Source organism: Podarcis filfolensis (genome assembly GCF_964270895.1).
Source record: "Podarcis filfolensis genome assembly, chromosome: 13".
Lineage (NCBI taxonomy): Eukaryota > Metazoa > Chordata > Lepidosauria > Squamata > Lacertidae > Podarcis > Podarcis filfolensis.
In genome coordinates, this window is record NC_139615.1 from 43008296 (window position 1) to 43029937 (window position 21642).

Below are 21642 nucleotides of genomic sequence, written 5' to 3' on the forward strand. Positions count from 1 at the left end.
TGTATGCAGGCTCGCCTATTGGCTTCCAGTTCTGAGATTCCATTATGTTCTCTCCAAACAAACATGGTATACTTCTTTAACTGTGGAGCCACCTCCCTCTACCTCCCTTCATATCCCTAAACGGCCTCGGTCCAGTATACCTGAAGGAGCGTCTCCACCTCCATCGTTCTGCCCAGACACTAAGGTCCAGCACCGAGGGCCTTCTGGTGGTTCCCTCACTGCGAGAAGCCAAGTTACAGGGAACCAGGCAGAGGGCCTTCTCGGTAGTGGCACCCGCCTTGTGGAACGCCCTCCCACGAGATGTCAAAGAGAAAAATAACTAACAAACTTTTAGAAGACATCTGAAGGCAGCCCTGTTTAGGGAAGCTTTTAATGTTTAATAGGTTATTGTATTTGTTGGAAGCCGCCCAGAGTGGCTGGGGAAACCCAGCCAGATGGATGGAGTATAAATAATAAATTATTATTATTATTATTATTTCTCAAAGCCCACCTGCGCCACAGAGATTTTCCTTCCTACATAATGTGTTTCATAGCCTGTTCTACTCAGTGCTATTTTTCTATGAAAAGAGGTGTTGGAGTTCACCATGAATGAACGCCTCACTTGTTCTCTTATGATGGCAATGGCGCGCACCTGAGTGGTGCCGGAACTGATTTCCGGTGAGTTCCGGCTGAAAAAAAAGCCCTGGTTCTACTCTTCATCAAACCACGCCCCCCTCTCTTTGATCTATGTTCAACTCATCACACCCAGGCTGCTCTCATGAACTTCATGTGCCTCATATAGTTTAATGGTAGGAACAAGGCTGTTTTGCCCCACTACTTCTCATCCTTTGCTAAAATCCACAGGACTTGAATGAAGCTCATGGTTGAGATATTCAAGACAGACCACACAGTATATAATAAAACAATGGAATTTGCTTCCACAAAAATGTGGTGATGACCACCAACCTGGTTAGCTTTAAAAGGGGATTAGACAAAACCATGGAGGATAAAACTACCAATGGCTACTTGTTACGATTTCTATCATAGAATTGTACCATCAAAAGGGACTCTGAAGGTCATCTCGTCCAACCCCCCTGCAATGCAGGAATCTCAACTAAAGCATCAATGGCAGATGGCCATCCAACCTCTGCTGAAGAAACTCCAATGAAGGGGAGTCCACCAACTTTCAAGAGAGTCTTCTCCAATGATGTATCAGAGGCAATGTGCCTTGGAATACTATGTTATGTACTGTGCTGAATCCTAGAACAATAGGCTCCAGAATGCAGCAGTCTGATTGGTCCGCAGGAGCCACCCAATCAAGCTCCAGGTGGAAGTGAATCAGTGACCTGATTAGCCTGCAGGAACAGCCAATCAGGCTCCTGGATTAAGTGAATCAGCAACCAGATTGGCCTGCAGGAGCAGCCAATCAGGCTTTTGAAGGAGGTGAATCCACAACCTGATTGGCCTACAGGAGCAGCCTGGAATTAGCCAATCATGTGGGGCCCATTGTGTATGTATATGTATATATAGCTAGATGTTTTGGAGAAAGTTTCTTTCATTCATTGCTATTATGGGCTGAATAAAGAGCATGAAATTCACACTCGACTCCGAGTATATTTCATACTAGCTACCAGGAATCAGGAAGTGAGGGGTGCTGTTGTGGTCATGTCCTCCTTGTGGGTTTCTCATAAGCACGTAGTTGGCCACCGTGGGAACAGGATGCTAGGCTAGAGAGACCCTTAGTCTGATCCAGCACAGCTCCTCTTACATCCTTGTGACTTCTTAGTAGGGATTGACTTCTACGTCAAAACATTATGGGGCTATCAAAACTACTCGGAAGTTGCAACATACTTCCCCCCAGATATGTGGAGGTTGGTTGTTGATTACACAATGGTGTGGGAAAGCCACTCAGTGCATACTCAAAAGCACCTTCTTCTTATATTTGCACGGGAACTAAGTCCTGATAGCATTTGCCCAGCTCTACTTCTCAAGCTGACAAAGTTATCTTGTCCGGTATGTTTTCATGGTTGCCGGGAAATGAGGTGGGAGATTATTCCTATCAGCCAGGAGATGTATAAATGGCTTACCAGGATCCAGGGACTTGCAGCTTGTGTTTCCAGTGCAGGCTTTGGCTACGCTGTAAATTGTCTCCATGTCTGAGAGGAGCTGATTATACTGAAAGAAAAAAAAGGATTCATTTGCTTAGGAGGTAAAATATGGGCTCGTCTCCTCGCCATCATTTGCCTGACAACAAGATCCAAGGACTATTGGCGGAAACTGTATTATTATATGCATTTGAATTGAACAGAAATATTTTATTGTTATGGCTTGATCATGCATCTGCTTCCTGTTTTCATTTGCCAGACAAATAATTGTGTCAACATGCTGGATGAGCCCTGCTATGCTGAATTTGTGCAAGCAATGAAACACAAGTGTGCTCATATTCTGGTGCCCTGTGCTTGCCTGCCTCTCAGAATGCTCTTTATTTATGTCTGCAGCTTAATTTTCAGCACATTCAATTCCAAGGATCTAGGGCCTCATTACAGAACTGTCCCTTGGGGACTTAACTACACATTATTTATTAATTCCAGGTTTTTAAGTTCTGTTTTCAACAAGTCCCCAAACAGCCTGCAATTAAAAAAAACACCCATAAAACATCCCATACAAACATCATCATTAAGAAAATACATGAAGAGCACCCAAGTCAGGATAATAACATCACTCCTTCCACCTTAAACCTCTACCAGATGGAAACCCTCAACAGCTTCCCTGAAAGCGAAGAACAGGGCAATTCTGTAGGTCTCCATGGACAGGAAGTTCCATAACTGATTTGCTATGTCCTGGGCCCAATACATTTTGGCACCTGGTGTGAACCACAAGATGATACCCCTATCTCCTTGCCAGGGAAGAAGGGGTGAGTGAAGATCTACATCAGGAACAAGGATGGAATGAAGGTTTTAAAGCAGAGGTTGAGCAGTCATCTGCCGAAGATGCTTTAGCTGAGATTCCTGCAATGCGGCGGGTTGGACCAGATGATCCTTGGGCCCCTTCCAACTCTGCAATTCTACGACTCTATGGTTCACTCTCACCTCCCTCAGCTGTGCGTCAGGTAGGGCTGCCCGCTCTATGTCACTCAGTTTCTTCAGGATACGTTTTATAGTGGGGTCTTGGAAATCAGTAGGGTCAAACATCCGAGCCCGAAGGCCGTACTGCAGGGTGTGGTTTGACATTTCCATGTTCTTTTGCAACTGCAAGGCACATATGGGAGAGAGAGGGAGGGGCATTAGCCAGCACACTTGTATCAGAGGGGAAAAGGACGAGCTCATTCTCTAACTCCAGCACTGCCACAACTGTCTAGTCGCCCCTATTAACAACAACAACAATTTATTATTTGTACACCGCCCATCTGACTGGACTTCCCCAGCCACTCTGGGCAGCTTCCAACAAAGATTAAAAACTTCCCTGAACAGGGCTGCCTTCAGATGTCTTCTAAATGTCAGGTACAGTGGTACATCTGGATACGAACAGGATCCGTTCTGGAGCCCTGTTCGCATCCTGAAGTAAATGTAAGATGCGACTGTGTGTCTGCGCGTGCGTGGGTCACCGCTTCCGCGCATGTGCATGACGCCATTTTAAGCAACTGCGCATGCACAAGCAGCGAAACCCAGAAGTAACGCACTCCGTTACTTCTGGGTCGCCGCGGAGCGCAACCTGAAAATACTTAACTTGAAGCTCCTTCAACCCGAGGTATGACTGTATTTGTTTATCTCTTTGACATCTGATGGGAGGGCGTTCCACAAGGTGGGCACCACTACCAAAAAGGCCCTCTGCCTAATTCCCTGTAGCTTTGCTTCTCGCTGTGAGGGAACCGCCAGAAGGCCCTCGGCGCTGGACCTCAGCGTTCGGGCTGAATGATGGGGGTGGAGACGCTTCTTCAGGTATACTGGGCCGAGGCCGTTTAGGGCTTTAAAGGTCAACACCAACACTTTGAATTTGAAACGTACTGGGAGCCAATGAAGGTCTTTCAGGACCGGTGTTATACGGTCTCTGTGGCTGCCTCCAGTCACCAGTCTAGCTGCTGCATTCTGGATTATTGATGATGATAAAATTTATTTCCCACCCTTCCATGTGAAGGAACCCAAGGCAGCATTCCCTTGGGCTCAGGGCAAACAAAAACACTAACCCCACAATCTAGGGTTTCACATATCTGTCAGTTTCTGTTTATTTCTCTATGTTTGCACATCCGTTTCTGATGTTTTATTTTTTATTAGAAAAGAAGTCCTCATGAAAATTCATCAGCATTTTTGTTCAAATTTATCCTGTTATAAACAGGATAAATTGTATGCAATTTTCCCTAACACAGACATGTTTTTCAAAGCCACTTCACTAATTTATATGCATCGTCATATGCATATAATGCGTATTACTCAGCTGCAGAACTCTGTTGTAAAATTCGGAGGTGGCTGCATTTTGAAAGGTGGCTGTGTTTCGGTTCACATATTATTTCAGAAAGCGTGAATTAATAATATATAATAATAATAATAATAATAATTTCCCCAGCCACTCTGGGTGGCTTCCAATCGAGTGTTAAAAACAATACAGCATCAAATATTAAAAACTTCCCTAAACAGAGCTGCCTTCAGATGTCTTTTAAAGAGAAGATAGCTGCTTATTTCCTTCACATCTGAAGGGAGGGCGTTCCACAGGGTGGGTGCCACTACCGAGAAGGCCCTCTGTCTGGTTCCCTGTAACCTCACTTCTCACAACAAGGGAACTGCCAGAAGGCCCTCAGCGCTGGATCTCAGTGTCCGGGCTGAACAATGGGGGTGGAGACGCTCCTTCAGGTATACGAGACATTGGGTAGGTTCCCCTTTAAATGTGAATTGAACTGAGTTCCCCACCACCACCACTGACCCTACCACACTCTGCTGGTTTTCCTACCATCATCTGTCTGTTGGGCTCCGTGATGTTGGTGTTGTATGTCCAAGAGGCCTCTGTGTAAGAATTCCATACCACTTCGGCTGTGCTGTTGTAGTCTGCCAGGAATGTTTTAGCCTCGTTTTCATCAGTTATTTTATCTGGAAAAGGTTAAAGGGTGGGGAGGGAGAAACAAAAAGCTGGAAAAAGTAGGGAAATTAACTCACCTCCTTGTCTTTCTTTCTTTCTTTTAGTCTAGCATGTTAACTCCCAGTACCTAATTTCTAAAGAGACAAGTCCCAGGTTCCTGCAGAAATTTTACATTCTCTGATGGAATCAGAACTCCTTTCCGTACCTATGATGTGCAATTATTGGCTGTGGTTACTCATGGATGAAGACAAGGCATTCTGAACATGCTCAGGAGACCTATCCTCCTTAATGTTATAGTTCACACTTCTGGGACAAAACCCTATCACTTAAAACACACTCCAGGGCTGAGACCTGGTAACTCTGAAGACCCACCTGTGACATTTTCATCCCCTGGCGTCCCCGTCCCCTTAAAGAGAAATGTTAGGAGAAGCCAGCAGGTGAGTGGTAGGTAAGTACTAGCTGAGCATCTACCTTTGCTCATTGGGAAGTTAAAATGAGCACACAGGTGGAGATGCCCACATTCTAGAATCAGCCAATTCACCAGGCGGCAACTCATCCCACCTTCCAATTCATCTGTTACATCAGGAGCATGGAACCCCATTGGTTGGAGAGCCGGTCTGCACTCCTCATCAGTAGAGAGACATAACAGCTGGCCTCCCACTGCTTTGATAAGGGCTGCACTCTCCCTTATCAGTAGACATATCACCTGGTCTTTACGAAGAGGGTCAATACCCCTTAACAGCATAAGTCAAGCCAGCAGCTCGCTAGACAGATCTCACCCTCAAAAGGGGTGCTGCCTGGCTCCTGCCCTACCAAGTGCCAGCCCAGAGGCAAAACAGCAGGTGCTTTAAGGATCAATACTTGTGGTTTATCAATGCTAGAAGGAAAGCACGGCCTGCTATCTCCCTATTCCCGGTCTCCCTAAAAGTCATCCTGCAGTGAAGTCACCAGGGCTCTCACAGTCCTCCTCCCCCCACAGACAAACAAGACAAAAACCACTCCATATTCCAGCTGCATCAGCCATTTCTTCCCAGTCGGATGTCCTGTGTTGTCCCCCTGTTTATGCAAGAGACCGCCACTTCCATTCCTATGTTCCACTGCAAAATATAAAACAAGCTGAGTGCCCCTTTGTGGATTATAATTGCCCTGGTCCAATGGCAAAGCCAAGCAGTGAGGTGGTCATCTGGTACCCCCCCTTCTTCTTTGGACACCTGCTACCGTTGTGCCCAAGCACCAGGGTCATAGTGAAACCACCCTCCTGCAGGCCTCTTCCCCCCCCCCATGACTTTGTGCCTTGGAAACTTTACCAAGCCCTTCTGGGTAGCCCTCTGGGACGGGGGGACGCCACTCAAAGTCCGGCCAGCCCAGCGTTTCATTGGTTCGCTTATTCTGTTCTTCTAGCCACTGAGTAACGGGACTGAAATACTCCAGCAGTGCTGACGCATCCATCTTATTTGTGCCAGTGAGTTGTTGGAGAATATTCTGCCAGGGCTGGGAAGAGCCAACCCTCAGCGCCTCGCTGCAGCGAAGAAAACAAAGAGACGAATGGGTAGTGATGTAGATGCAGCTACTGTACTCATGCTGATAGCCACTGTGGAAGACCCACAAGACCAGGCGACTCCAGTCTCCGCCTGCTGCGGACTCCCGCACCACAGAAGGGATTTGAGGAGACCTTGCAGTTTGGGTTTATTTTCTTGCCACATCTTCTGAAGCAGCCAGCAACTAGGCAATGCGAACTGAAGCCAGTGCCAGCACCTTTGGGCAGCTGCCAGTGCCCCAACGCCCCCTCTTTTTATTTTATTTTAAAAGTGTGAGTTTTTGTGTTTGTTTTGCCTAGTTCCCTGGATGGCTGGGTCCTGTTAGCATTTAAATTTTCCACTACGCTCCCAGAAGAAGCATGACCCTGGGACATTTTGGGAAAATAAAATGGCAGGTGCCCGTCACCACTGCCAGGTAAGCTGGCCAGGGTCTGCTTTGCCCAGCCCCGCCCCCCAACCTGGTACCAGCTGTGAATAGTTGAACTTTTATGTCCTGCAGACTTTTGCGACTCCTTGCTCTGCAAGCACTTCAATTCCTGCTGCTCTTTGCTTGCAAGGTGCTTTGCATTATATGGTCAGTGGGAGTGGCAGGGATGAGTTCACCCCTTGGAACTGATGGAATCTGCTTCCCTAGGTGCCTAGGTGGACACACCACAAGCATGATAGATGTCGGAGGTACCCTTCCATTGAAGAGTGTGGGTGATGCCATTCTTAAGGTCTCTCTCCAACACTGCATGCTTGTACGGTCACCTTTCCCAGGGTATTTGAGCATCTGGTCCCCACTAATGGGTAAGTGCCCAGTGGCATTCAAGCTACGCCAAGATTATGCCAGGAGATCACTTCTGCAACTGAGTGTGGTCACACCTGTGTGATCGCAGTCCTCAGGTCTGCATGTCACAGCCCTCTTGCTTTTTCCAACACAGGTGTACCCCTTCTTGTTACATCATGGTCTCAGGAAGGGGGAAATGCCCCCAACCTAGAATTGTTAGCCTAGGTCTTCCCACCCACTTCTAATGCCATTTAGGTAGGAGACCACACCTTGCTGTTTCCCCATCTCTCCCTGCTGTCACCTGAGCTTCTGTCCGGCTTCTTTGGATTGGTAGATGTCACAGGTATGAAGATTGCCAGTGTGGTTGGCAGCTTGGCAGAGCGCCTTGTGGAACTGGAACTGCAGGATGAAACTGACAAAGTACCTGCCCCAGACAAAATAAAAATCCATATACTTCTGGTACCCATCAGTTCTTCAGTAGGACACCCACTAACCACCCCAGTGCCCAATACTACTACTACCACTACTACTAATATCACAGCAAATTCTGCCATACTGAACAAGAGTCAATTTTTGAAGGCATAACGTTACAAAAAAAATGAAGCACGGAAAGATCTGCCAGTTTGGTTCTTAGTTTTTCATTTTTCCATTTTCTGCAGCAAATTGGTGACTTTAAAAAAAAAAGTTCTCTTGCAGGATTATCAACATTTTAGGGCGCATTTCTCCTAAATATGCACAATTCCATGAGCAATTTCCACTAATATAAGCAGCTCTGCAAACACTGTTTGCACAGCAAAATTCAGATAAGTGCAAATTTCAAAGGACGACCTTGCTTAGTTTCTGATATTGTTTCAGAAAGTGTGAATTTGATAGTCACCTTTAAATGTGAACAACTTCATATAAGTTCTCTCCCAGCCTTAAAAAGAACACGCTAGTCAAGAACTCTCTGCAAGTTCTGCATTTCTAAAGCAGCTGGGGGAGGAGTAGCTTTTGGACCTACAAATGTTATTGGACTCCAACTCCCATGATCCCCAGCTGTGGGTCATTCTGTCTTGGGGGAAGCAGAAGTCCAACAGGAACTGGAGGGTCAAAAGCTCCTTGTTCCTATACTAAAGAGTATGGAGTTCAGAATTGATTTGGGGGGACCTAACTCCATGCAGCCTTCCTCTGCCGCTAGGGTGTGCCATTTTAGGGTGTGAAACTTAATTTCTGCAAATTTCTTCAGTGTAGGGTCTTAAAAATATGTTTTTGGGTGTGATGAATTCAAATCTGCTATTTTTTTTGTGATTGAGCAACATTTAGCTTGGTAAGTCTAGGTTTGATGGAAAAGCACATAAATTGCTTTTGAAAAACCAAAGAGTTTTAATTTTACCTTCTGAAAATGTCAGATAATGATTAATAATAATAATAATATAACTGCAAGTACTTTTCAAAATTTTAATGCTCTATGCAATTTTACATATGTTTTACTTTCCAGGCAAAACTGAATTATATTTTAACCAATATATACCGTAAATTTCGCTCCAAAACACGCACTTTTTTGCTCCTAGAAAGTAAGGGAAAATGCCTGTGCGTGTTATGGAGCGAATGCACGGATCGGAGCCATGGCTGCCATCAGTCAAGCAAAGCGGGAGCCGCTTACACACTCTACGAGGCTCTCGCTTTGCTTGCTTTAAAGCGACCTGGAGCCGGGGAGGAGGGAGGGAAGGAGAGTCATGGCAGCAAAGCCGGCAGCAGCCGCTTACACGGGAGGAGGGACGGAGCTAGCAAAAGTCCGTGCGCTCTCTAAACAGAGCAGTGAGGCTGCAGAGGGATGGCAGGAAAGATAAAATTTAAGCAACCAGCAGCAAAATAAAACCAACCTCGAGCTCTGAGCCAGCGCAGTGAAAACCAGGAAGTAAAAAAAAAGGCTGGGGAGGGCATGAGGGAGAGGGGGAAACTTCGCAAATCCCCCCCCCCCCCCGCGTCTCAGCTGATCCGCGGGACGGAGCAGCTTATTTTCAGGCAGGATAGATTTGAGCATTGTCTGGGTCCTAGTGCCCCTACCGCTTTTTTGTGCTCCATTCTATTGCTGCTGGTGGCTGCTTATCATTCAGGCTGCAAGGAGGAGCGCTTTTACACAGCTAATGGCGAATCCCCTGCAATCCAAGTCCTCCTCACTTGCTCAAATCTATTCTGCCTCAAAACAAGGAGCGGAAGGAAAAGGCTGCAAACTGTTAAATGGAAAAAAAACCCAGGCACAGGGCAAATACCTTAAGTATACCTTTAAAGCAACAGTGCTCTCCCCCCCCCCCCGCTCAGCTCGCAGAAAAGCTCCTTCTCCACACACCCCACGCGTGCTCCTTGTCCCTTGAGTTCTTTTCCTTCCCTCCCCACTTAAAACGTGGTTACAAAGCATGGATCCACATGGATCCTCAGGATTTTTGCACTGGGTCACCCCAAATTCACCATCAGATCACATAGCATTTCCATGGCTATAGCCTGCACCAAAAAACACACACGCACCCACTGTTTCATGGGGCCGCAATGGCGCAAAAACGTTACAAAGCATGGATCCACATGGATCCTCAGGATTTTTGCATTGGGCTACCCCAAACTCACTGTCAGATCACATGTCTGTGGCCACAGCATGAACCATAAAAATCATACATCCACTGTTTCGTTTAGAATATTTTTTCCTTGTTTTCCTCCTCTAAAAACTACATGCGTGTTATGGTCAGATGCGTGTTATAGAGCGAAAAATACGGTATATTGAATTCCCATGTCATATTACAACTTTTTAGCACCGCTCATTTTGGGAATTCGAAAGTTGAGAAATTCAACACGTCCTTCTCTACCACCTTAGATTTGCTTGTCAGAACCTTCAGGTAGTTCAACACTGCAGAACATTGCAATGTACTCGACGTTCCATGAATAATGAAGGCATATACACCAGCCTCACTCAAGAACATCAGTGAAGCTCACCATGTTTCATTAACACATTCCACATTCCCCAACTCTTTCAGCTCCCGGTACCTGATATAAGGTGTGTTGCCAGGTATATGATATTTAGCACCAGGGTCGAAGTTGGTTTCATCTCTTGCAATAGGAGGGCAAATTCCCTGGTATTTTGTTCTGGAGAAAGGTCAGCCATGCGGACAGAGAAGAAACAGAACAGCATTAGCACAAGTCTCTAGAAATGAAGCAGATTCCAGGTTGTTTGTTCTTAATCTAGATTTGATGCTGATTATGGGTATGCCGTTTATTATTTATATTTATTTATTCGTTGCATGTCTATACCACATTTATCTTCCAAGGAGCTCAAGGTGGTGTACTTGGTTCTCCCCCCACCCCATTTCATCCTCACAACAACCTTGTGAGGTAAGCCAAGAGTGTTGGAAACACACCCGGGAAGGCTGCCAACTTCCCAAGACTCTGGGACCTCTCCCCGGTGGTCCTCCCTGGCTATAAATCTCCTTCAGTCCAGAGAGACCGGGATAAGCGACCCCTGCCTCCTGAGAGGAGCACACTTGTCTTCTTGCATATCATAGCAGAAGAGTCAATTGTAGTTCTAAACTACTGCATTTTTCGCTCTATAGGACGCACCTGACCATAGGACGCACCTTGTTTTACAGGGGGAGAACAAGAAAAAAAAAATTATCCCCCTCTCTGCTCAGCGCCCCTTCAGCGAAGTGGTAGGAGAAACAGAGCCCCTTCCATTTCTCCTCCCACTTTGCTGAAGGGGCGCTGCACAGCTCTCCCTCTCTCCTGAAGCCAGGAGAGTCTTGCTCTCCCGGCTTCAGCAAAAGGAACCCGAAGCCTTCAGAGCACAGCGCAAGTTCCCACTGCACTCCAAAGGCTTCGGGCGGCTATCCCTGAAGCCTGGAGAGTGAGAGGGGTTGGTGCGCACCGACCCCTCTAGCTCTCCAGGCTTCAGCGAAAGCAACGCGAAGCCTCCGGAGCGCGGAGGGAGCGCTCCCTCTGTGCTTCGGAAGCTTCGTGTTGCTATCGCTGAAGCCAAGGAGCCTGCATTCACTCCATAGGATGCACACACATTTCCCCTTCATTTTTGAAGGGGAAAAATTGCGTCCTATAGAGCGAAAAATACAGTATTTTATTTTACAGTCTATATACAGAGAATCCATCAGCATGTCTATGTTCTTTGAGCACCAGTACAGAACCTGCATCACAATCAGAAGTGAAAGTAACTTCCAACAGTACTCCAACAGTACTGAGACTTCCTGTCTCACGCTCTCTCAGACACTCACATGATATAACCAAACATAGTGCTACTGCTGGAGCAGCACAGGTGGATAAAAATCCTAACAAAGAGATGGTGACTGGCCCAAGGTCACACAGTGAGCTTCACGGCTGAGTGGGGATTCGAATCCTGGCCTCCCCGGTCATAGTCCAACACTCTAACCCAGAGCTTTCTGAACTGTGTGTCGTGACACATTAGTGTGTCGGCTGCAGTGTGTAGTTGTGTCACGCGAATGCTCCCCGCGTTCCTCCTGCGGCTGGAAAGGGTTAGCTTAACCTCCAGTTTGCCAGGCAAACTGAATTACTGTGTCGTGAAATGATGCAAAACTGAATTACAGTCATACCTCATGTTACATCCACTTCATGTTACGTTCTTTCCACTTTCCCTCTCCCCTGTCTGTCTGTCTCTCTCTCTCACACACACACACAAACAAACAGTTGTTGAGAAGATATATGGGTCCCTCAAGCAAACATGGACTTCCCCCTTCCCAATTTTGTAATTCAGTCCTATCACCTGAAATCAGCTTGGGGAACCCCTCCCCTCATACAGTTTCTTGAAACAATGGCTTCCCTTGCTCAGCCATCATGGCAGCCCTCCACCCGCCACAGTTGCACTGCTGAGGGGGGGGCCTTTACCTCAAGTACCACCAGTCATAGTTGTAGCGGTTGGGAGGGGTGCGCCCACTGAAGACATTCCATCGCCACTGGTCTATCAAGTAGCCAAAGGGCAGGAAGGCGATCTTCTCCAGGGCCATTTTTAATAGGTAGTTGATGTCGCTCTCTGCAAAGAAGAAGGGAAAGGGGAAAGAAGACTCAGAGCTGGAATAAGAGCAGAATAAGCACCCTGAAGATCTTGTGCCACAAGTCAAGAGCGGAGTAAGCAGCTTGAGATGACCTGGGCAAGTGACCCACAAGCCTCGGGGCACAAAGACCCACCTGACTTTATAGGAAATTCCTTTCCAACCCAACGGATGGCAGCAGTCAGACCCTGAGCAGGCACAAAGCTGCCCTCTGGGTTGCCCAAAGGGAACAGGTGTGGATATGAAGAGCTCCCCAATCCCTAACAGCAATAAAGAGTGGAGAGCAAATTTTGGGTTTTGGCATGGCCAAACTTGGCCCTCCAGATGCTTTGGGACTACAATTTCCATCATCCCTGACCACTGGTCCTGTTAGCTAGAGATGATGGGAGCTGTAGTCTCAAAACATCTGGAGGGCAAGTTTGGCCATGCCTGGTCTAGGATCTTCTCTTTCTTCTTCAGCAGCTGGGAAGCCCTGGAGTGATAGAAGTCTGGCTCCACATCCCCAAAGCAACTAATCTCAGCTGGAAACCTGACCCTTGAGAAATGTCCCATCAACTCTATCGATTAGCTATTCACCACAGTTCTCCTACATCACCCACCATGCTCAACCGTTACCTATATCCTCAGTGGCTTGGTCAAGCAGCCCAATTTTCTTGAGGTGAGTGGGGGTGGAGACGGACAAGCCCATGACATCGCCAATGGCTTCATGAAAGCCAGGGTTGGCCCCACTGCGGAAGGAGATGGGTTGGTCCTTGTACTGCAGGTAGTATTCAATGTGCCCCATCTCATGGTGTACTGTGAAGAGCTGCTCCATGGTGACGGTTGTGCACTGCTTTATCCTGCAAAGTATGGAGCAGAAAGGTGAGGATGCAACATTGGTTCTGTTAAAATGCACCAGTTGAGCTAATAGGGCACCTGCTTGACAGACTGGAAGGGTCGTTCCTGCTTCCCTTTTACACACGGAGTCCTCAGAAGAGTTGAAAAGGAAGTCCCTCTTCAGTTTCCCTGCACAGGGCACTGAGCCAAGGGGGTGCTAAGCCATCATCACCACCCTATATTCATACAGGCACCTATTTAGAAGATCCATTAAAAATAGCAACTGCACCAAACGGAAATACACCTTGGGTTGAAGTTGCTTCAAGTTGAGTGCTTTCGGGTTGCGCTCCACGGCGATCCGGAAGTAATGGAACGCGTTACTTCCGGGTTTTGCTGCTTGCACATACGCAGATGGTCAAAATGACGTAACACGCATGCATGGAAGCGGCGACGCGACCCGCACTCGCGCAGACGTGGGTTGCGTTTACTTCAGGATGCGAACGGGGCTCCAGAACGGATCCTGTTCGTATCCAGAGGTACCACTGTATTGTGAGAATAAGAAGTATTTGTCCTCAGCAAATCTTGTCCTCACTCAGGGCACCTTATTACCAAGGTCTGCCCCTGCCCTCTTGTCAATATAGAATTTAAATTGTTTAAAGCTCTCACAGATGTAATCCTTGGAACACCAGTCCTTCTTGGTAGCTTTGCAAGGGATTCAAAGACGTCTTAACATATTACCGTATTTTTCGCTCTATAGGACGCACTTTTCCCCCTCCAAAAATGAAGGAGAAATGTGTGTGTGTCCTATGGAGCGAATGCAGGCTTTCGCTGAAGCCTGGAGAGCAAGAGGGGTCGGTGCGCACCGACCCCTCTCGCTCTCCAGGCTTCAGGAAGCTATCCGCAAGGCTTGCGGATAGCAGCCTGCAGCCTGAACTCCCGCTGGGCTCCGGAGGCTTTGGGTGAACACACCTTGAACGCACAGAACGCACCTTGTTTTAGAGGGGGAGAACAAGAAGATTTTTTTCCCCCTGTTCTCCCCCTCCTATGGTCCGGTGCGTCCAATAGAGCGAAAAATACGTTAAGTGCTCCCACACACTATAGTTCCCAGGGTTCTCTAGGAAAGATTTAGCACACGGAAAAGGTTTTCAGAACTGGTTTATACGTTTAGTAGATTTATCGCTGATACACACTATAAATTTAAAGCACATCCAATGCACATTGAAGGCACATGACTTCCTCCTAAGACTCCTGTGAACTGCAGTTTGTTAAGGGTACTGAGATCTGTAGCTCTGAGATGAGGAAACCAGTGCCTATTATTATACATTTCATTTCTATACCGCTTAAATTGAACCACATGTTGTTACTAAAACTGGACGTTGATATTTTTTCAAAGACCTATGTTTCTTTAAAAGGATCTGCATAAATGCATTCTGTGGTTCTCTTCCAAGAAGGCATTTGGTTCCCCCTTTCCAAAGCAAGGCCCTTTCACATGCAGTAGGCACCTGAAATCTTTGCGGTTGTAGAAGTCCCAGGCCGACGCATGGCACACCACCTCTCGGCCATCTGTTGGCTTCTCCAGCATAGAATCCTTCCAGAATTCAGGTGGCATCTCAATCATGCCAAGTGAGGTGAAGAATGCGTCCGCCTCCCGGAACATGCGCGTTACGTTCCAATTCTAGGAAAGGACCCATCCACAGAATGAGATAGCATGCATTTTCTTGGATCCAGACATAGTCATGCTTAATGAAATCAATCAGCAGGGCTTAAGTTTTTGTTTAGTCGTTTAGTTGCGTCCAACTCTTCGTGACCCCATGGACCAGAGAAGGCCAGGCACTCCTGTCTTCCACTGCCTCCTGCAGTTTGGTCAAACTCATGCTGGCAGCTTCGAGAACACTGTCCAACCATCTCGTCCTCTGTCATCCCCTTCTCCTTGTGCCCTCAATCGTTCCCAACATCAGGGGCTTCAGCTGTCGCTAATTCAAACCCCATTGATTTCAATGGATCTACTATTCTAAGCATGGTAAGTTGAGATCCAACCCCTAATAGATAACAATACAGGCGTTCTCTTGTTGGGAGTACTCATTATTCCCCTAATGTGTGCACTTATTCTGCAGCATCTCACTGTAGAATGGCAGCAATACCACCCCGCCCCCATTGATGTTTAGGTATGTACCGTATTTTTTGCTCTATAAGACTCACTTTTTCCCTCCTAAAAAGTAAGGGGAAATGTGTGTGCGTCTTATGGAGCAAATGCAGGCTGTGCAGCTATCCCAGAAGCCAGAACAGCAAGAGGGATTGCTGCTTTCACTGCACAGCGATCCCTCTTGCTGTTCTGGCTTCTGAGATTCAGAATATTTTTTTTCTTGTTTTCCTCCTCCAAAAACTAGGTGCGTCTTGTGGTCTGGTGCGTCTTACAGAGCGAAAAATACGGTAGCTGTTTTCACTCGCAACCCCTGCTGTCTATATGAAGGCTGCAGTCAAAGCAGCAAAAGTGTAAGAAGAAAAGCGTATGTAATAACAACACGGATGACCTTACTTGCTGCCTCATAGTATTGGTGACATCAAGGCTGGGCTTATTTGGGTAAGGGATCATCATATCGTAAATGTTGTTCCATTGCTGCGCCCACATGTTACCTGCAGGGGGCAAAGCAGCACAGCTTAGCTTGAGGCGAACAGTTAGTTTCAGCCTTTTCCTACCATAAGGAATAATAGCAAGAAGAAGAAGCTTATGATGCAATATCACCGGGAAGCTATATTTGTCAATTTTTCACATTTGGGGCATGGAAGCAAAAAAATAACAACTGTGGTTTTCTTCCCAAGTCTTGTTAGATCCCTTAGGGCCATTGAAGATATCACATTAATTACCATATTTTTTGCTCTATAAGACTCACTTTTTCCCTCCTAAAAAGTAAGGGGAAATGTGTGTGCGTCTAATGGAGTGAATGCAGGCTGCGCAGCTATCCCAGAAGCCAGAACAGCAAGAGGGATTGCTGCTTTCACTGCGCAGCAATCCCTCTTGCTGTTCTGGCTTCTGAGATTCAGAATATTTTTTTTCTTGTTTTCCTCCTCCAAAAACTAGGTGCGTCTTGTGGTCTGGTGCGTCTTATAGAGCAAAAAATACGGTATGTTATTAGGAGCTGAGGGTGGGTAGTCTGAACAGCTTCAGGACTATGGGCAACCATGATAGTTTCCCTGGTTTGCAGATCATAGAATTGTAGAATTGGAAGAGACCCGAAGGATCATCTAGTCCAGGCTTCCTCAAACTCGGCCCTCCAGATGTTTTGAGACTACAATTCCCATACAATTCCCCGAGCACTGGTCCTGCTAGCTAGGGATCATGGGAGTTGTAGGCCAAAAACATCTGGAGGGCCATATTTGAGGAAGCCTGATCTAGTCCAACCCCCTGCAATGCAGAAATATGCAGCAGCCCCTTATGGGGATCAAACCTGCAACCTTGGCACTATCGGCACCATGCTCTAAACAACTAAGAAACCCAGGCTGCCCAAAGATCCAGAAAGACTGGCAGCACCTACTCCAAGGCTTTTATGAGAGTGAGAGATTGTGATTCTTGTGAACATTGTTCTCCCACCCTTTGGAAGATGCATTTTGGAAGGACTGCCTCAAACTCATAGGGGTGCCACAGAAATAATGTAGTTGGTCAAGAGAGCCATGGACTCAAAAAGGTGGAAAACCTCTGGTCTAGGCTCTGGCAACCTCTGGGTTGGATTATTGCAACATTATAAACGGGGCTGCCTTTGAAGATGGTTCAGAAACTGCAACTGGTGTAGAATTTGCTGTCCAGATTGTTGACCAGGACAGGCGAAACTTACACCAATTCTTCCACAACTGCACTGGCTACAAATTAGTTTCCAGGCTCCATTCAAAGTGCAGGAGAGCTGTGCAGGACCCCAATACCTCAAGGACCACATCTCCTCATACAAATCCAACCCTTTGATGGTCATCTGAGGCCCTTCACTGTGTCCCCCTGTGTGCACAGGTCTGGAGGGTAGCAACGTGAGACTAGACCTTTTCAGTGATGGATCTCCCCTTGTGGAATGTTCTCCTCTTACAGAGGCTCTACGGACTACTGACATAGCTATGATCCCGTAATCTTTACCTGTTTTTAGGTGCCATGCATTCCATACCCCCTTTTTACCTGGACTTTTAGCCCTTGATGTGATGGTGTATTGTTGTTTTTTTAAAGCATTTGTGGCTTCTTGCAGTGGAATAGGATCTTTAAGACCAGAGTTTTATTGCTATAGATGTTGGTTTTTAAGGTTTCTGTTGGTTTTGTTTGTTGCAATTGTTTTTTTTCTATTTCAATTGTGTTTGTACAGTTATACCTTGGGTTACAGATGCTTCAGGTTGCGTGTTTTCAGATTGCACACCGCGCCAAACCCGGAAGTACCGGAACAGGTTACTTCCGGGTTTCGGCACTCGCGCATGCGCAGAAAAACTAAATCGCACTTTGCGCATGTGCAGAAGTGCTGAATCACAACCCACACATGCGCAGACGCGGCACTGCGGGTTGCGAACGTGCCTCCCACACGGATCACGTTTGCAACCCGAGTGTCCACTGTAAATCGCTTTGGGTCACATTTGTGAGAAAAGCGACTAGATCATCATCATCATCTCTAGCACTGATGAGACTCAACAGAAATGGACCCTGTTCACTCTTAGGCATGACAGCTTGAAGCAGTCCAACTGGTCAGCCTGTGTAGAGTGTGGCAGGACACTTCATGCATTCAGAAATGAGCCATCATGATTTTCTCTAGCATGACTTCCACTTCATCCCCTTTTTATTGCCAACTTACCCAGTAAGTGAGCTGGAATGGGGCCTTTCAGGTTGACGTACGTAGGGCCGTAGCGCTCATACAGTTTCCTCCTGACAAAAGCATGCAGGTTTAGGTAAAGGGGCTCCAGCTGGTGATAGAGTTGCTCCAGGTCATCCTCGAAAGTTGGTGAATCATACCAGGAACGCCAATAGTCACCGGTATCCTTGAAGCCTGGACGCCAACAAGAGCACAGAACCCAAAGGAAGTCACACGTGCATAATCTCAACACAAGGTTGGAGAATCATTCCCCCACCACATCATATACCCATGTTGTTCAATGTCTGTTCTTAAGGCACAGAGCACGCAACCACAAACTGAAAGCCAATTCACATGATCATTTTTGGCGGGTGAACATATCAGACGACACAGCGGTTCTTCAAACAGCTCTTGTTTATTCACAGGCCAGAACAGAACTGAACTGAAGGGTTCAGCCAGCCTGCTTATATAGAGCTCCACTACAACACAACAGTAACCACTTTTTGTAACTATCCAATCACTGAACGTCACTTTCAATCCCTTATTTGCATAACTATCTACAGTATCCCCCTGCTGGCCCAAGGTGAGAACTTCAGTACATAACAGTTGTGTGGCGGGGTAAGTCAAAATTCATTGTTGCAGTGATGACCCTCTCCTAAACACGTTGACACATGCTCAGCATTCCCTCAAATATTTTCAAAATGGGATGTAAATCAGTTGAGAATGGACGCGCTGAGGTAACACACCATAAATCATCAGATCACAGTGGTTTCACTCTGGCATTGCAGAACCATTCTCCAAATGGGTCCTCTCTTAGGAAACATGGGGAATACATTTCTAAAAGGAGGGCAGTAGGGAGAGCTACAATATTCAGGCCTTCTCTGAAGCTTTCAATCACCTTTTTTGCCTAAGCTAAAATGCCCCAGCTGCTTGCAGCTTTCTCCGTAAGGCAGTCTTTTGATCCCACGAATGGCCCATTTCCTATTTACACCCCCCAATCCATATTTAAAGCATCTCACCATCCATTTTGTAGGCCTCGTTGCTGAGTACAACAAATTCCTCATACTTGGGCCGCAGAGGATTGCCGGCTGCGTTGTGCCACCCTTCCCAGGCATAGAGCAGTTTCCTGTAATTGCGAGAGGTGGCCATGATGTCCGTTATCTCTGAGAAGTGAGTGCAGGAGAAGAGACCAGAAACAAAAAACAAAAACAAAAAACACAGAAAATGGTCATAGGTTGAAAAGAACCCATTTTGTAGGTGATGTGCCTCATCACAAGGGCAGTGCTATTTATTCAGTGTTATTGTTCAGGGACAAAGGAGTCCCCTCCCCTCAAGTTTGGGGCTATTTTTGATTCGGTGGTAGATTGAGAACCATCTCAACAGCACTGGTTTCTGTCTTTCAAATTGGGAAACACTAATTCTGGGTTTGCTGGCAGCTGAGCGCTTGTAACTTCTCTCAAAAGTGCCCTAGTTTTTGAAATGCAGTGGTACCTCTGGTTGCATACACTTCAGGTTACATACGCTTCAGGTTACAGACTCCTCTAACACAGAAATATTACCTCAGGTTAAGAAAGAAGTAATATGCTTCAGGATGAGAACAGAAATTGTGCTCCGGCGGTGTGGCGGCAGCAGGAGGCCCCATTAGCTAAAGTGGTGCTTCAGGTTAAGAACAGTTTCAGGTTAAGAACAGACCTCCGGAACAAATTAAGTACTTAACCCAAGGTACCACTGAATGTAAATCTTTGGACACAGCTGCTACACATAATTTCTATTCTAGCCCTTATCAATGTACAATGATACATTTGGTGGCCAAAGAAATGGCTGAAACACATTAAAGGAAGACATCATTTTTAAGGGCTCCAAATCAATCAGGCTCTTCAACTCTTGCAGTGTCAAGAGTTGTGGGGGCAAAATGGTCTCACACTTGAAAAATAAGCATACTGTTGAACAGGAGTTGAGAACTTGTGGGTCTCTGAGTGTTTTTGAACCACAGCTCACACTATCCCTCACCATTGGCTATGTTAGCTTCCTAGAGCAGCTAGGAGTTGGAATAATAAAACAACAACTACAACAACTGGATGGCCCCATGTTCCACAAGTGCTGTAGAATACGAACTAAGACAATCTGTGGCATGATAAGCACCACGTAAATATTTGTAAACATCAAAGCAAGCATGTGACATTTTACGCCACTACAATGTCACAGTTATCTGTGACCATGGGACTTGTGGTATTCCTGACACAGCCCTCAGATCTCAAGAAATCACCTCCCCCTTGAGGTGCTCCCGTGTTGAAAGCAGTCACGTAGATTGGGGTGTGGGAGGGTTACGCTAATGAGAACAGGAAGATACACACCTGGTTCTAGAGCCCAACAGCTGGAATTCTGATTTGGCAGACATACTTTGGAAGTGGAGTAGATATTGTCCATCTCACTCAGAATAGTGTTATACTTAGAAAGGAAAGAGAAATAGTCCAGGTTAGTGTGATAGTCCCATACCTGCTAGTTCTACGAAGTCACTCCTTTTCGGCCCAGCCACAGTGTCACCTGTTCCACACCTCAGGTCTGCTTTGTACCCTATAATCTATCACAGTTTCAACAGAGAATGGCTGCCCAGTGGCAACAGCAAGGACACCCAGGGAGGCTGCCTCAAACACTGGCTTCCTGAGTAGTGTTCAAAATTATTTATTTTATGATGAACTTGAAACTTAGGTGTCTGTAGCCAGCCAAGTCAGGAATGGGCCCAAAAACACCTTCATTTTCCCTGTAATCTTGCATTATTGAAAGTACAAAACTATTGGGCGAGTCCCTTTTGTTTCAGCATAAAAGCCTGCTGTTCTCACATGACTTTGATGTGGCGATGCTGCCTGCACCATCAAGACCCTGATCAGGCCACGCTACACACCATGGAGCGGAAGTCAGGACTGATGTTCTCACTACCATAACCTGGCCAAGGCATGAAGGTCAAAGGAACAAGAGGAGGCAGGCCTGAAATTCAAAGTGGGCTGGGAGAAAATGGGAAATGCAAAGTGGGTGGCAGGGGGCAGTAGAGGTGTACAGAATCAACCCTTCACAGCTTAAAAAGCAATGGGAGGGGAGGGTGGCGAGCAAGGACAGATAATGGCAGAATTTCGAAAGGAGGAGGCCAGCATTGCATCGGCCTTAAGGGCAGAGGTGGATTTTGGGCAGTGTGACAGTTCCACCACACTGGGCACTGCAACTATGACATAGTGAATTGAGCAGAATGGAAGACAAGAGGCACAGGGGGTGCTCAATTTTGGAGTCTCTGAAATCTGAAAGGCCAAAGTCCGTCTCTGTTTAGGGTAAGGCATATAAGAGAAGAGGTATATATGTAAGAGGTATATAAGAGAAGGTATATAAGGGACGCGGGTGGCACTGTGGTATAAACCACAGAGCCTAGGGCTTGCCAATTGGAAGGTCGGCAGTTCAAATCCCCGTGATGGGGTGAGCTCCCGTTGCTCGGTCCCAGCTCCTGCCAACCTAGCAGTTCAAAAGCATGTCAAAGTGCAAGTAGATAAATAGGTACCACTCCAGCGGGAAGGTAAGCGGCATTTCCGTGTGCTGCTCTGGTTCGCCAGAAGCAGCTTAGTCATGCTGGCCACATG

General features: G+C 46.7%; 1 protein-coding gene across 1 annotated transcript in view; it reads right to left on the bottom strand.

The window, feature by feature from the left end:
• ACE (angiotensin I converting enzyme) overlaps positions 1–21642 on the bottom strand; it is a 62952-nt gene that overhangs the window by 15064 nt on the left and 26246 nt on the right. Inside the window, exons 3-16 of the mRNA XM_083581832.1 lie at positions 20374–20467; positions 19039–19182; positions 18023–18214; positions 15745–15842; positions 14711–14883; positions 13008–13231; positions 12229–12373; positions 10369–10467; positions 7655–7777; positions 6354–6565; positions 4921–5057; positions 3069–3227; positions 2067–2154; positions 818–830 (exon numbers count right to left, since the gene is read on the bottom strand). Of these exons, the coding sequence (XP_083437958.1) occupies positions 818–830; positions 2067–2154; positions 3069–3227; positions 4921–5057; positions 6354–6565; positions 7655–7777; positions 10369–10467; positions 12229–12373; positions 13008–13231; positions 14711–14883; positions 15745–15842; positions 18023–18214; positions 19039–19182; positions 20374–20467 (1901 nt within the window). The remainder of the gene's footprint in view (positions 1–817; positions 831–2066; positions 2155–3068; positions 3228–4920; positions 5058–6353; positions 6566–7654; positions 7778–10368; positions 10468–12228; positions 12374–13007; positions 13232–14710; positions 14884–15744; positions 15843–18022; positions 18215–19038; positions 19183–20373; positions 20468–21642) is intronic.